The sequence below is a fragment of the Aotus nancymaae genome, unplaced genomic scaffold (assembly GCF_030222135.1).
Source record: "Aotus nancymaae isolate 86718 unplaced genomic scaffold, 86718_ANA_hifiasm-v0.15.2.pri h1tg000041l, whole genome shotgun sequence".
Lineage (NCBI taxonomy): Eukaryota > Metazoa > Chordata > Mammalia > Primates > Aotidae > Aotus > Aotus nancymaae.
In genome coordinates, this window is record NW_026988455.1 from 26200745 (window position 1) to 26216066 (window position 15322).

Below are 15322 nucleotides of genomic sequence, written 5' to 3' on the forward strand. Positions count from 1 at the left end.
ATCATCTCTTCAAAAAAAAAAAAAAAAAGCCAGTCATGGTGGGGCACATCTACAGTCCTAGCTACTCAGGAGGTTGAGTCGGAAGGACTGCTGGAGCTCAGGACTTCGAAGCAACAATGAACTATGATCATGCATGCCACTGTACTACAGCCCGGGTGACAGAAACCAAACCCTCTCTCTCTCAAAAAAAGGAAAGCATCAAGACTTTTGCAGTACCTCAAATGTGTCTGCTCAGCATCCTCCCTCACCTTTCTTCTGCTGACAGAACCCTGGTCTTGGGGAGAACTGCTCCTCCCCCAACATCCACCCCAGCTCACTGGGTGATGAGGCCAATCCTAGTAACTCTGTCTCCTCCACATTTGCACAGGGAGAGCTATGTGACTCAAGCTAATCCAATCAGTCCCACTCGGGAATTTTACATATAGATGCTCTGAGAGACGAACACCTCCTCTCCAGTTTTTAGCTACCTGCTGCTATATTCCTGCAATAGGAAGCAGTCTTTTGAAGTAGGAGAGAATGAGGCCAACCCTCAGGAAGCAGCTGAGACAAGAAAAGGAGTTTCCACTCTTTAAGGCGACCACAGTCTCCATTTCAGTCTTATCCTTTGTAGACACAGCTATGTCTAGTTTTCATTTTATTCATCAGTACTTCTTTTCTCATTATAAAAGTTAATCATGTTTATTGTGGACAACTTGCATGAAGCAAAAATGAACTGCAAATGTTAAGTCATGAAGGTCTTTCTGCTGTAGCTTTTCTCTTAGCAAAGCTTCCTCTGTTCCCCGTTGCCAAGACTAAAAGAGTCAATTCAGTTTACTGGTTCACCCAAGAAAAATCTGAGGGGCCTCTTTTCCTTACAAGGGGAAGAAACATGAAAATCACCTGGACTCTTTTTACCTTCCCACATCATTCCTAATTTTAGTAACAATTAGCATCTAAATAACCGTGAGAGTTTAGGTGTAATGATTTCCTTGGTTTTGGACTGGGTTGTCCCGCTTTATGGGGTGACAGCAGTAAAAACACAACAAATAAAAGAAATCCTTTTGAACTAAAGATCAACAAAACTAATGCAACAAGCAACAGTTTATTTATAAAAAAAAGAAAAAACTTTTTAATGACATTTTATAGATTAAGTAAAAATACCAGTATTAATATATATGTATATACATAGCGCATATATATATACATATGATATAACATTAACATCACATGCTTCTCAGGACAGAAGAATTAGGACATGTTCCCTCATAACAATTTAAAACTCTATCACAATTTAAAATCATGGGAGAAAACTTGCTTCCTTTATTTTCTGTTTTTAAGACTTCAAGTACAGGAAGTTATCAAACCAGGGTCTAACAGTGGAAACCGTCTGCTATGCACCAATTACAAGGGACTGCCACAGATGATGAGTCAGGGGTCTTCTGAATTATTACATAGGTCTCTGTGACCCTACAACTGTGTCAACCTTCTACCTGAGATGAAAGGGAATGATGAAGCATGACAGTTTGTAGGTTTCATGTGGACGTTCACATTGACGTTAGAACAAAAGCAAGCTGAAAAATATCTTTCTAGAGCAACAACACTGATCATGAAATCACCCTGGAGGAGGATTCCTTTCTTCCCTTTCCTTGCCAAACGAAACAGAGAGACTGTCAGAAAACAATACAAAAACAAAACTCAGGGTGAAGCACCTCTGGCGATGATCAGCATACAGCAAGGGACAGAGAGGTAGCGTTTCCTTGGTGACAGCTCCTGGCTGACTCTGATGACTTCAAACACACCCTCTTCTGCAAAAGGCACTCACATATTGTCTGTTTATAAATCATACAGTGGGATTCCATACGTGGGAGTTTCTCCTACAAATATAAAAGAGAGAAGCCGAGGAAATGGTGTAACAAAGAAAAGAGTATAAGAAATACACATTTTGGATAAATATGCGCTTCTCTTTTCTAAAGGACAATCAATATAGTAGTTTAAAAAATGTTATTGAAAAGTTAGGAATTCCAGCAAAATTATCGGTAAGAAGCAAGGTACTGGAGGATGAGAGATGGAGCCCAAAACACTGAGAGGAGGTACACCAGCTTTTCGAGTGGCCAGAGTAACGGATTTGTTCTGCTCTTTAACTAGAATGACCATCCACAGACAAAGGAATGAGAGAGGGAGGGAGGTAGCGGCAGAGAAGCAGGTCAAGCCAGAGGGAGGAGTGGTATCCCTCTGGCTGCGGGCTCAGGAAGAAACACCCTCAGCATCTCCAAAGGGAAGAATGGACTACATCACCCCCTTGCTTCTGCAGTCCAAAGAGACCCTGCCCAAGCCAGAGGCTGCCCTCACCGGGACACAACGGAGCTAATGGAATTGTAAGAGGTGCCGCTGTTGCAGCTCGAGGCATAGGCCTCCTGGCCATTGCCATCCAGGTTGATTTTGAACACAGAGGATGCCTTCAGCAAAAAGTCTGCGGCATCCCGGCGACCCAGCTCCCTCAGTTTGGACATGAGGGTGCCCACCGTGCTCTCAGGGTAGGTGGTCCATTCCCGCAGCAGGGCGTGGAGGGGGCTGGGGAGGAAATCCTTGGGAGCCCCGTTATTGGTGTTGTACTTTGCCACGAGGTCAGGGAGGCCCAAGTTCATGGCGAGAAGGCACCAGTCCTTGCCCAGGGGGTCGGGCGGGTCCAGCAGGCGACTCAGTTTCCTCCGAGTGAGGAGGTTCAGATCTGACGCGTGGATGTCCATGCCGAGGCTGGCCTGCGAGTAGACGTCGTGACACCCGAAGCACATGATGCTGCTGAAGCTTTCCTTGTACCCCCCCATGGTGTTGGTCAGTGAAGTTTCCTTCAGAGTCTGCGCCCGGAAGAAGTCCCGCGGCTGGTAGATCATGACAGGCTCGTGGTGCTCCCGCAGCTGCTGGGGGCTCAGGTAATGTTTCACGGTCAGGAGCCCCGGCAACGTGGTGGCCATGACGTTCTCGATGGTGCTGCACACCGAATCCAGCAGCAGGCAGCACTTGATCTTCTCCGTCTCTAGGCCGCGGACCTGGACCTCGATGCCCTGGCCGTGGTTGACCAGCAGCACCAGCAGCTCGGCACCGCGGTTGGCCAACTTGCAGCCGTTCACCCACAGGCGGATGTCCGCCTCTCCCTCCGCGCTCTGCTGGTGGATCCACCGGCACAGGTTCACCTGGACCTTGTGAAAGATGCCACATGGGAAGGGGGTGAGGTGCTCCACGGGCACAATGCGCACGCCGCCATACACCATCACCTCATCCTCCTCATCGGCCCAGGAGCGGTGCAGGTTGTCGGTCTTGATCAGGGCGGGGACGTCCACCATGGTCCCGCTGCTCAGGTCCCGGGCGCAGATGTCCATGGCGTCGAGGATCTGCAGCAGCTCCTCCACGTCACTGTCAGGCACCAGCCGCTGGATGTCCTCCACGGTGTAGCGGCCCCGATAATGGTGCAGGGCCCGCGGGGTCTCCACGGATAGCAGCTTCCCCAGGACGTTTGTGCAGAGCCAGCGGGGGTCCAGGAGCAGCACGTCCTGAACTGTTTCACTCTGCATGATGTTGATCTGCAGGAGGGACAACAGAAACTCACACTTAGGGGCACAGCCCTGGCCAGGTGCACCAGCCACTCAGAGCACTAAAGGGACTGATCCCAGCAATAGAGGCTGAGCGGACGCTCTAAGGAGTGACCAGAGGCCATTCCACATGGATGCATCTCAAAAACCAAACACCAAGTGGAGAAAAGCAGCTTGAAAATGTCAGAATAGAGATTCTCAAAAACAAATCCCCTGGAGTCTTCAAAAAGGCCAGAGAAACCAAAGAAGAAAAAAAAAAAAAAAGAGAGATGGCAATGAGTGATTTTAGACTGGATTCTGAATCCCAAAATAAGTACATAAATAAAAACAGCTTTAAAAGAAATTACTGGGACCAGTGGCAAAGTCTTGAATGAGGATGATATATTCACTCACAGTACTATATTAATGTGTTTCTGGAATCATCAATTATATTGGGTTATGTGGGAAAATATCCTTCTCCTTAGGAAATATAGGCTAAATTATTTAGGGGAGAAATGTCATCATGCCTGCAAAATAAACAAATAAATAGAAAGGAAAGGAATCAAGCAAATGTAGCAAAATGTCAACAACTGATCGGTTTAAATGTAGTAGGACAGGCACCATGGCTCATGCCTGTAATCCCAGCACTTTGGGAGGTCGAGGTGGGTGGATCACTTCAGGTCAGGAGTTCGAGACCAGCCTGGCTAACCTGGTGAAATCCGTCTCTTTTAAAAATACAAAACTTAGCTGGGCGTGGTGGCTTGTGCCTGGAATCACAGCTACTCGGGAGGCTGAGGCAGGAGAATCGCCTGAACCCAGGAAGTGGAGGCTGCAGTGAGCCAAGATAGTGCCACTGCACTCTAGCTTGGGCAACAGAGTGAGGTGTCATCTCAAGTAAATAAGTAAATTTTAAAAATTAATAAATATAGCATATATGAGAGTTCATGGTACTATCCTTGCAATTTCTTTAAAGGCTTGAAAATTTTCAAAAAAAAGAACATTGTATTATTATACCATTATATAGATTTTTAAGACACACACCTAGAAAAGGCCTGGAAAGCTATGCTGTCATGATAACAGTTGGTCTCAGAGAAGGGGAGAGAGGAATGAGACCAGAGATGATGGCCCAAGGGGACTTTAGCTTTTTGGTTGTGCTTATTTCTTAGACAAAGAAAAAAAAAGTGACAAAAAAACAGAAGGCACTTTCCCCTTATGGAACAGTTGTTTCCCCTCTGGGAGGGTGGCCATCCCACTGGACTCCCTCACCTGGAGGCTCCGGCTCCACTGGTGACCACGTGGTACTTTCCTGCCCACAGTCTGGCTTAAATCTTAAAGATGCCCCCATCTACGAGTCTATTCAAAATTGAACCTAGGTTGAAAACTCCTGGAGGGCAGAGCCAATATCGATCTAGTTCCTGATGGAGCATTTGCTGGAATGCCATTTGCAATTTGGTCCTAAATATGCTCATCTCCTCAGGCTCAGGAAAGACAAAGACTGAAAAGCTGTCCCCTGGTGGAGGAGAGCAGGGAGCCAAGACAGCCAGCTAAACACAATGTGGGACCTGGGCCAGAAAACAGACATCAGAAGGGCCACTGGGGAGCTCTGAAGATCTGCAGACGAGGTACGGAAGGCAGGTCTGGAGGAGGCCCGGGGCCAGTCAGAGGCGGGCCACACAATATAGTTCTCGCTGCTTAATTTCCTTCCTTCTTTACGTCTTCATTTACTTATTAAAGTTTCAAGGACAAGCAGGGATGGAATGTCAAATAAAGGAGACTACATGCTATGATCTAGAAAGTTGCTGGTCTAGTGCTAGAAAGCGAGGGACTCCTGTGCCAAAGGAGTTTATTATTAGAGTTGAAACATTTTTTATATCCAGCAGTATCTTGTCATCTAATATGTGGTCCTTCACTTGTGTTATTCCTTGGATTTAATCACTTCAAAGTATTCCTGGAGGAGTCAGAAGATTCTCTGCCTATTTAACTAGGAGTTTAAAGGCTGATGAAACACTGCCTGTGGCTCCAGTTTTCAAGGTAATTGACCTGGGATTCAGGTTTAGTTTCAAGACAGCGTGACTCATACAAACTGGCTATAGGGCCAGACCTGGCACCTGAGACTGGAGAGATAAGCATCTGGCTTTTAATAATCTCAGAGCTGTTTTTAGTTTCAATATTCAGAACTGCTCTTTTTGGCTCACACTAATTCATGCAGTCTCCTGATTTCACATGGAGGAGAAATGTGAAGGCAATGCCCCCTTTGTGGGGACAGGCATATGATGCCATCAGAATGGGGTTTCCAAACCACGACCAAGTGCTGAATGTCACACAACCAGAGCAAACCCTCCCATTCTCAGTCATTTCTGTCAGGCTTGCTAGGGTTTTGAAAATGTGCATCTCCAGTTACGATTACTCGGTGTGTCTGTGCACTGGAGTTGTGTCTTTGTGTCTCCAGACATCGTCTCCACAAGGACACCTCACTGCCTCTTCTCAATGTTTTTGTGCCCAGGAGATCTGTGTGGAGCTGGTAACTCCACGCTGACAGAAAGCAGCCATCCTGAAGGCTGCCAGGAGTAGCAAGTTAGTACCAGGTGCCCAGGGGGAGTGAAGAGAGACCCAGTCACCCGGGGCAGCGGGCACTGCACTCCCAAACTAACAGACTCTGGAAACAAAAGCAAAACACGACAAGATTAAATGACAGCTCCTAAGGTGGGCAAGAACTGCAGTTCAGAGCGTCACTTGAGGCTGTATGTGACTGTCACATGTCTGGAAATACTGTAGGTAGCTGGGCCATTTCCATACTGCTTCCTCAGGCTTACACCACCACAAGAGCTGGAATCTGAGACGGGCTGAGTCCCTGGCACCTCTCATGGACCCCTGCCTGGGCTCCCAGGGGCTCACCTCGCCTGTGCTGTGAAGCTGCTGAGCGATGCGCCTGAGGTCCTCCTCGCTGGCCAGAGGGTTCAGCTGGTCCTGCACGTCATACACAAACTGCTGCAGTGACATCAGCTGGTTGGGTCCATTGAGCTTCCTCCAGGAAGGCAGCGTGGAGACAATTTTCTCACACAGGTGAGTCATGGGAGGGCAGACCTAGAAGGGGCAGGGCGGGACAAGTTAACTCACCTGCAGCTGTGGGTGCTCTGAGCAGAGCCGCGGTGGAGAGGACGCCTTTCGTTCAGGCACCTTGCATGTGATTTGATGAATGAGTGAGTGGGTTTTGTTGTTTGTGTTTTTTTTTCTTTTTTTAGACTGGGCCTCACTATTGCCCAGGCTGGTCTTGAACCCCTGGGCTCAAGTAATCTTGTCTCAGTCTCCTGAGTAGCCCGGACTACAGGTACACACCACTGTCACGTAGTTAGTGCTTTCTGGGTTAAGTACTGGGGCAGTTGTTTTTCAGACTTGCCTTTAAGCCTAATCTATTGCTCAACTGTGAAGTTTCATAGAAGCTCTTGAGTTCATGTTAAATAGATTTTGATTCTTCCAGGAATGTTTTTGGAATTGTGGATTCGGTCACTCAATCAACTAATGTTCACCAACTCCTGTTTGACTCCCTCACTTCCTCCCTCGCTCTCTCCATCCTGTCTCTGTTTCACTCAGGCGATGGTCACTTTATGAACACAGGAAAAGAGAATGGGTATCGTCAATATTAGAGTAAGTTTTTGCCAGTAAATTAGGCATTTATGAGGACTATTGTTGAAATATTGTTTCCAATTAGACTCATTCTTGGTAAGAAGGTTGAAGTGGATTTTTAACCTTTTAAGGTGGTTAAATAAATCAGTCTATGTTACAGATTCATATAATTCCCACACCTCCTGATTAGAAACCACACATGCCACAGGCTGTACTGCATCATTAATTCCGCGCTCCCCTCTCTAATCCTGTCTTTTATGTCAGCTAAATTCCACTCTGCATTCAAAAACAAGGTTCTCAGGGGTGAGTGCAGAATCTCCACCTGCCTGAGCTCAGGAGTTTGGGAGTGGGACGTGGGGTGTCTGCAGCCGTAGATCTTGCCAGAACCCAGCTTGAAAATCTTCAGGGACTCCCCCCTGCCTCGGGAATGCAGCCCCAGTCCAGACCTGGTGGGGAAGAGCTGGGGCCTCACAGACCACTGCTAGTTCCCGGATCACCGCCCCGGTTTCTGTGATGGATTCCTCCTAGGCCTCGCCAGACTACCCCCTATCTTCTGATGATGCCACAGTGGGTCCCCAACAGGAAAGCAAGGATATCTGGTGTGCAAGGGCAGGGTTTTCTTGAGACAGGAGAGGGTTTCCTGAGAATTCTGGAAGCATGTCTGGAACCAGAATCTGGTGTGGGAAGCACAGCATTTTCCTATTAGCAAAGCAGTTAAAAAAAAAAAAAAGAAAAAGAAAGAGAAAGAGAAAGAGAGAGATACACCCAGAGGCAGCTTCAAAGGTAAGAGAGGGGGACAGGCATCTGCTCGCGTTTGTCCTCAGGCCTGGGCAGCAGGGAGAGTCCAGACTGAATGCCACCGCTTCTCCACTGGGATGTCTGCCCTTTCCTACCAATTCTGGAGAGCTTTCTGAATATTATGGTGTGACCCTTTATCCATCCAATGCATTGAGAATGCTTTTTCCCAGCCTATTTCACCTTTCAACTTTGTTTACTGAATTTGTTTGCCAGACAAAAATTTTAAAAATGTTTAGATTTTCAAATGGGTATATTTTCTTTTAAAACTTCTAGTGTTTTATATCTTGGTTTAACAGGTTTCCTCAGTCCCTCGTTATTTTGAAAATACACTCTCCACAGTTTCTATTCACAATATTTATTGTTTTATGTTTTTATATTTAAAAGTTTTAATCCATTTATTTTTGGACTTTGTAGGGTGTAGGAGTCCAACTTTATTTCCTTCCAGACAAATAGCCAGTTGTGCCAGGTTCATTTATTAAATAATCTTTTCCCCCATTAACTACAAAAAATATATTTATTTTTCATTATATTTCTAAAAATATTACCATTTACTTCTATACTCTCTTAAGCTTTTCTTCCTATTTAACTGTATTGATTATCAGGGGCTTTATAATATGTTTAATTTTTCCATGGAAATTTTAAGATAAAAATCCCAATCCCCTCAACCCATTCAGATGCTAACTGAAATTGTATTACATTTATATAACTAGGGAAAAATAAAATATTCAGTCATATCCTGCAACCCAAGAATGCAGTCTTGTTCTCTTTGTTCATTTATTCTTTTCTGTCTTTCAAAAAAGTTTGTGACTGTTTTTCTACTTTTCTGAATTTTCCAAATATTCCACAATAAGTCACTTTTCAATTATTTTTTTCCAAAATTGGCCAGGCATGGTGGCTCACACCTGTAATCTTAGTACTTTGGGAGGCTGAGGTGGGAGGATCACCTGAACCTTGGAGTTAAGAGACCAGCCTGGGCAACATGGTGAGACCCTGTTTCTACCAAAAATCAAAAAAATTAGCCAGACACAGTGGTGCGTGCCTATAGTCCTAGCTACTCAGGAGGCTGAGGCGGGCAGATTGTTTGAGCCCTGGAGTTCAAGGCTACAGTGAGCTATGATCACACCACTGTACTCCAGCCTGGATGACAGCATGAGATCTTATGTCCGGAAAAATAAAATAAGTAAAATATTTTAAAAGAAACCAATAAATCGGTAAGAATTTCATGAAATTCAAGTGGTCCACCTTTGCCCATAATAAACTTTCATTTCCCATCGTCTACTTGTTTCTCTTTTCTTCCTTTCTTGTCCCAGAGCCCTTGGATAAAAACATGTCCAGGCAGACCCCTCTTACTGGGTCCTACTGTAAAGCAATTCCCTGAAACCGGAGGCAAATCAAGAAAGAAGTACAAAGGGGTCCAGGCCCTCTCCAGGGTGCACTTACTGAAACAATCTGGCTTCGTATTTCTTGCAGGTGATTTCGAAGTACCTTCATGTCCTTCGACCCAGAAGCCCCAGCATCCAGAACAAACAGCTTATTTGAAATGTGAAGATCATTTCCAAACCTAAGGGAACAGCAGCAGCCTCTTCAGCAGTGAGTCAGTCTCCCCAGGTCTTTCCACGGAGGGACCAGGCTCCTACTGGCCCAAGAGGCTGGTAGGAGGCAAGAAAAGTTCTGGTTTCCTTGCAAAGGCCCCTCCATCCCTGCTGTTGGTGGGCTCTGCCTTGTCACAGTGGATGCAGAGACTTGGGGAAATAGGCATATGCTCCGAGTCATAGGATTGGGACCTTCAGGGTTGCACAAAGCAGCATGAGCAGTGCATGGAAAGATGTCAGCTTCTCCTGGTGCAGGAAAAGTGAGGCCTAAAGCTCACACCTTACAAGTGAGGACAAGCAATACGGTGGAAAGTGGAGGGACTAAGAATAGAAGTGTGAATGCAAAAGTTACACCACTGACCTAAAAATATGAATAGAAGCCCCATTTTTATATCTGACAACAGATATAGTGTCTCAAGACAACAGATAAGTGTCTCAAGTTGATAATGCAAGATCAGAGATACTAGCATATTATATAGAGCTGCAGGCTCAAACTTTTTTGATAGACTCTAAGTAAAAACACATATTTTACATTACGATCCTGTACATACCATACTCATCAGTGAAACAGACCTTTTACAAAATAATACTTGATATGAAAAGTACTACGATCTATCCTATCTACTGTCCTATCCCATTCCATTCCATCCCATTTTAAAAAGAATTGGCCATGACTCCCTAAATGAATTTTAAGACTCACTAGTAGGTTGTAACTTACATTGTAAGACATACTGATTCGTGTTTCTGAACAACTGAATACTGTACACTGAAACCTAAACAGCTAAAAGAAGTCACCTCTGGGCAGTGCTGCTGGGAGGTAGGAAGAAAGGGAGGACGGCTACCTTTCATCACGTGCTCTTCATTTGTATTTGATTTATTATGTGGATTCATTGCTTTAATAAAAATGAAAATTACAGGTTGTGCATCCCTAATCCAGAAATCTGAAAACTGCAATGTTCCAAGATTCAAAAACCTTTTGGGCAAAGGCAAGACATGCAAGACACGCATTTGAACATTTCAGATTTAGAATTTTTGAATTAGGATGTTCAACTGCTATGTATACGTAAATACATTAAAATCCAAACAAATCTGAAATCAGAAACACTTCTAGAGCGAATCATTTCCAATAAGGGACTCATGACCTGTACAAAAGAGTCAACCAAGAAAGAAACGTCTTTAAAACCTTTCTCTGGTTCACGAGACTTGTACTTTTCACAGCTCTGCTTCAGTTCTCAGGGAGAGGAGGCTACCTGTGAGCTGGGGACTAAATGGCTGCCCCTCACCTGTTCCTAATCTCTTTCAGCAACGACGTGTCTTTGTCATATCCAAACTCGCCTCCTGCCGGTCGAGGAACATTCATGATGTCAGCATGCGTGGCCACCAGGACAACTTGGAGTGGGTTCTTCAGCTTGCCACCGAAGGCTGGGGGCAGAGAGGGAACTGCTTCAGGAGGTGGGTCCTCCTACCTGGCTTCCTCTCCTGCCCAGGTGAGGGAGTGTGTTGGTCTCATGCCCAGGCCAACTCTCCAGGTACAAGTGCAACCTGTCACAGACATGACAGCCTCATGCCTGCTGTGCCCCCAGCATGACCAATGACAGGATGAGCCCATGGCCTAGGCCACAAGGAAGGTGGCTCAAAGTGGACCAGAACCACCAAGGGCAGTTTCTCAAGTCTTCAAACAGCCCTTGCAAGGAGAGGGAAAATTTAACCTTTGCCAAGGGAGATGCCATTTACAAGACCAGAGAGAAATCTCTGAGTGCAGCAGCACCAGAGAGATGGGTCAGAGATAAACAGCCTGCCTGTCACACAAACAGGCTCTCACTTAGGGGAGTGTTCAAAAAAAAAGAAAAAAAGGGGCAAAACTGGCAGTACCCGGAGGGGCATTAAGCCCAATTCCTTGTATTATTAAATGCTTTTCAGGGAAAAAAATTGACTGCTGAGTGTTGCATTTCACCAGGGAAGGTTGCTTCTCTTGCTGTGGGCAAAGACCAGAAGAAGTTTATTTCATGTTATCCTCTCCTCTAGGAATAAAGTTAAGATAACACATTCAGTCAACATGATTCCTTTCTTCATTTCTTTCTCTCTCTCTTTTTTTTGAGACAGGGTGTCACTGTGCCACCCAGACTAAAGTGCAGTGGCACGATCTCAGCTCACTGCAGCCTCAACCTCCCCAGTTCAAGCAATCCTCCTGCCTCAGCCTCCCAACTAGCTGGGACTATAGGCACATACCACCACACCTGGCTAAGTTTTTGTATGTTTTGTAGAGACGAGGTTTTGCCATTTTGGCTAGGCTGGTCTTGAACTCTGGAGCTCAAGCGATCCGCCCACCTCCGTTTCCCATGATGCTAGGATTACAGGCGTGAACCACTGCACCTGACCCCTTTCTTCATTTCTTAGTGGAATTACAGGATGAAGAAGAGCATATTCTGCTGATTAATTCTGTACCCTTTAAGCAAAGGTGCTGTCGCTATCCAAGCAGGGATTCTATTTTGCACCCAACACACAATGACCATGGCTCTCAAAGAAAAAAGGTGAGACATGCCTCTCAAAGAATTGTTCAGATGTGGACCTTTGAGGCAGGAATATGTAATCATGAAACAAAAACTCCCTGCAGGATACCAGGAACACCTGAGCCCCAGGAAGATTCTCGGAGTAGAAGTGTCCTAGCAGGAAGCAGAAAGGAAGGTGGCCCAGTTGTTAGCCACAAATGGTGGGATCTGCTCATGGCCTGGTACAAGACCAGCAGCAGTGGTGGCAGCGGAGCAGGAGCCTGGAAGGAGGAGGCGATCCATGGCCAACCACAGGCAGGACATCACTGGCCCACAGGGACTTAGCTCACCTATGGGTTCTTCAACGGGGACAAGGGACTTCAGGAAACTGAGCCAGAAAATCACTTGGTTCAGCTGGATCTCATAGGGTTCTTCTAGACTAAACACAACAACATGGATTGATGTGGGATCATTTGCAGCAAAATAGTCGTAACAGCAGAAATACACAGGATTTCCAGAGAACTCCCACACACTGAAATCACCAACTCCTACAGAAAAAGAAAAATGATAACAATCGTGAAACATCACCAATCACATTTCAGTCATAATTTCTCTTAGCACTTCAATTCGAAGTAGGCACAGTGATACTATGGCATTCTTCTGTATATATCTACATCTTGTTGTGACCTGGGTATGGTTCGTCCCCACTAAAACTCACCTTGAAGTTTGCTCCTCAGTGAGGTGTTGTGGGAGGTGAGGCCTGGTGGGAGGTGTTTGAGTACTAAGGGCAAATCCCTCCCCAAAGGCTTGGTGCTGGTGGGAGTGAGCAGCTGAGTTTGTTCTTGCTCTCGTGAGAATGGATTAGTTCTCATGGGAATGGATTAGGTTCTGAGAACGTGGGTTGATATAAAGCAGGTTTTTGTTCCCTCCCATGTGTCCACTTCCCCTTTGACCTTTTGCCACGTTTAGACCAGCTCAAAAGCTCTCACCAGAAGCAAAGCAGATGCTGGTGCCATGCCCCCTGAACTTCCCAGTCTGCAGAGCCATGAGCTACATGAACCTCTTTTCTTATCAGTTATCCTGTCTCGAGTATTCTGTTATAGTAACACAAAATGAACTAAGACACACATCTACTGAAGTCCTGATCAACTTATGTCACACTTACATATCTATAGCATGTATATCATGTCTGTTTCTCTACTTATGTCTGCACCTGCTTAACTCTTTCCCTAAGTACCTTCATTATTGTGTGTGTGTGTATATATAGCTATACCATGTCTACTTCCTACATCCTGGATTGCTACACACACACACAACATGCATGTGCACATATATGTGCATACCTGGATGCTTACATGGAAATGTGTGTGTGTGTATACATATATATTTTGTATTACTCCCCTCAAATATTGGTATATAAAAAAAGAGAGAACCACCTGAGGAAAAAGCAAATATCTACCAGGTCGTATTACACAGAAGTGTGAACACCACATCCATAATAACACAGTTGTAGGCTCATATATCCTTAATACAGACACTCCACCTTTACTTGCAGAGCTTACTCCTGACAAGGAAGGAGCCAGGGACAAACTGCCCACGTTAGGTTCGTGATTCCCAAACTCACAAAGTCCCACAGAGGATTAAATGAAAGCAGGTAGGTGAAAAGATTCTGTGCCCTGAATAAGTATACATGAATTTTGGAACATGCCAGAGTATAGGATATTGAATTAACAGTGACTATGAAAAGTCACCTGAATTTGGTTCAACAGGGACTGACTTGCCGAGGTGAGCGAGGGCCCTGTTCAGGCTGCTCAGAAGAAGCAAGAAGCATGCATAGGTGTGAGATGCAGAGCTGATCAGTTCTGCTGGTGCAGGAGGTGGATGAACCTGGGAGGAGGTAGGGTCCTTGAGGCAGGAAAGTCAAGCAGAGGTCAAAGATTGTATGTGGGGGCAGTTGCTTTCCCACGCTGGAGCTGTGCAGGCTGCCCATTTACCCAGAAGTGTCTGCGGGTAAGATTCCACTTGGAGCTCCCACAATGCTCAGAACCTCCAATGACTGTCCAGATGTGAGGTGGTACCTGAGACGCCCCACCCCTACACTGCCACGTCCTGCCAGGACCGTGGCTGCCCACCAGTGGCCTCTGGGGTGGCCTGGCAGGGCCACTGCATCACAGGATTTGAAAGCTCCCTTCACCTAGTTTCCCCCTCGGTGCTAACTCTGTGCCCGAAATCCTGTAGTCAAGACACAATCAGAGATCTAAGAATTTTTCTCAGCCTCGTAGTGGAGCAGGAGGGACCATCCTTCAAAGCTGGCTGCTTAGGCCCAGTGTGGAAAGTTCTGGTACTCAGAAATTGGCTCTTGGAGTGTGAGGTCCTGATGTGGGTTGGGGCTGGGGCTGTGAGAGAGCAGATGGGAGCAGGGCCTGGGGTCCCAAGACAGGCTTCTCTTTTCTCTGTGCTGCCACGGCCAGCTTTGCTCTGGGGAGCTCGAAGAAAGCCCAACTTTTAAGAGAGCAGAATATACACGGACCATGAATTTCTGCAATTTTTGCCCCCAGTGCGGGGGGACCCTCCACCCCTGTGGGCCCTGAGATTAGTCGAGGGAGCTGCCTGGAGACTGCATGACAGCACTGCTCCAGAGAGAGAGCTCAGGCTGGCTCCCATAACTCTCTGAGTCCTAAGCAGCTGCGACACTATTTGTATGTTCCGAACACCACTAGACTGCATCCTGCTCTGTAGCCCAACAGCCCTGGCATCTCCACATCCCTAGAGCCCCACCTACATCTCTGCCTGCACCCACTGCCTTGGCTGGCAGCTGCCACCAAGGTCTAGGCATGAGTCATTGACAGAGACCCCACTATCCCTAGCAGAGTAGTGGCTGTGCATTTTCATGTGCCCCAAGGATGGAATCCCCTGTCTGCAGCCACTGCTGCTGTGACCACCAGGTCTGAAGTACGCGCAAATCACACACTTCCCAGCTGGCTGCATATGGCTGCTGACACTGAAAGCAGGCCCACTCTCCCCGGTAGCAGAGCCACAGTACAGCCACTGCCTCCCTGACTCAACATTTTGCCAGGGGCTGGGGATCACATGCACCACTAGGGGGCCTGGGACAGGCCTGCTGAGCTGGACTCCACAGTCCCCCAAGTGCCTGAGTATGCTGTCTGGGGGCCTTGGAATCACTCAGCCTAATCCACCATCCCTGGCACCTGAGCACTCCTCTTAGTGGCCTGAGGTCACGCCCAGCCAACCTACCACTACCATCGCAGCTGGC

General features: G+C 46.6%; 1 protein-coding gene across 3 annotated transcripts in view; it reads right to left on the bottom strand.

Annotated features, from left to right (window-relative positions):
* Window positions 1–1065: 1065 nt before the first annotated feature.
* The window catches only part of DAPK1 (death associated protein kinase 1), a 209378-nt gene continuing 195121 nt past the window's right edge, over window positions 1066–15322 (bottom strand). For all 3 annotated transcript variants that reach the window (XM_012463619.2, XM_012463615.2, XM_012463628.3), the window contains 5 exons: window positions 12399–12596; window positions 10843–10981; window positions 9408–9528; window positions 6441–6629; window positions 1066–3557 (listed from right to left, as the gene is read on the bottom strand). In XM_012463619.2, the coding sequence (XP_012319042.1) occupies window positions 2325–3557; window positions 6441–6629; window positions 9408–9528; window positions 10843–10981; window positions 12399–12596 (1880 nt within the window). In that variant the 3' untranslated portion in view covers window positions 1066–2324. The remainder of the gene's footprint in view (window positions 3558–6440; window positions 6630–9407; window positions 9529–10842; window positions 10982–12398; window positions 12597–15322) is intronic.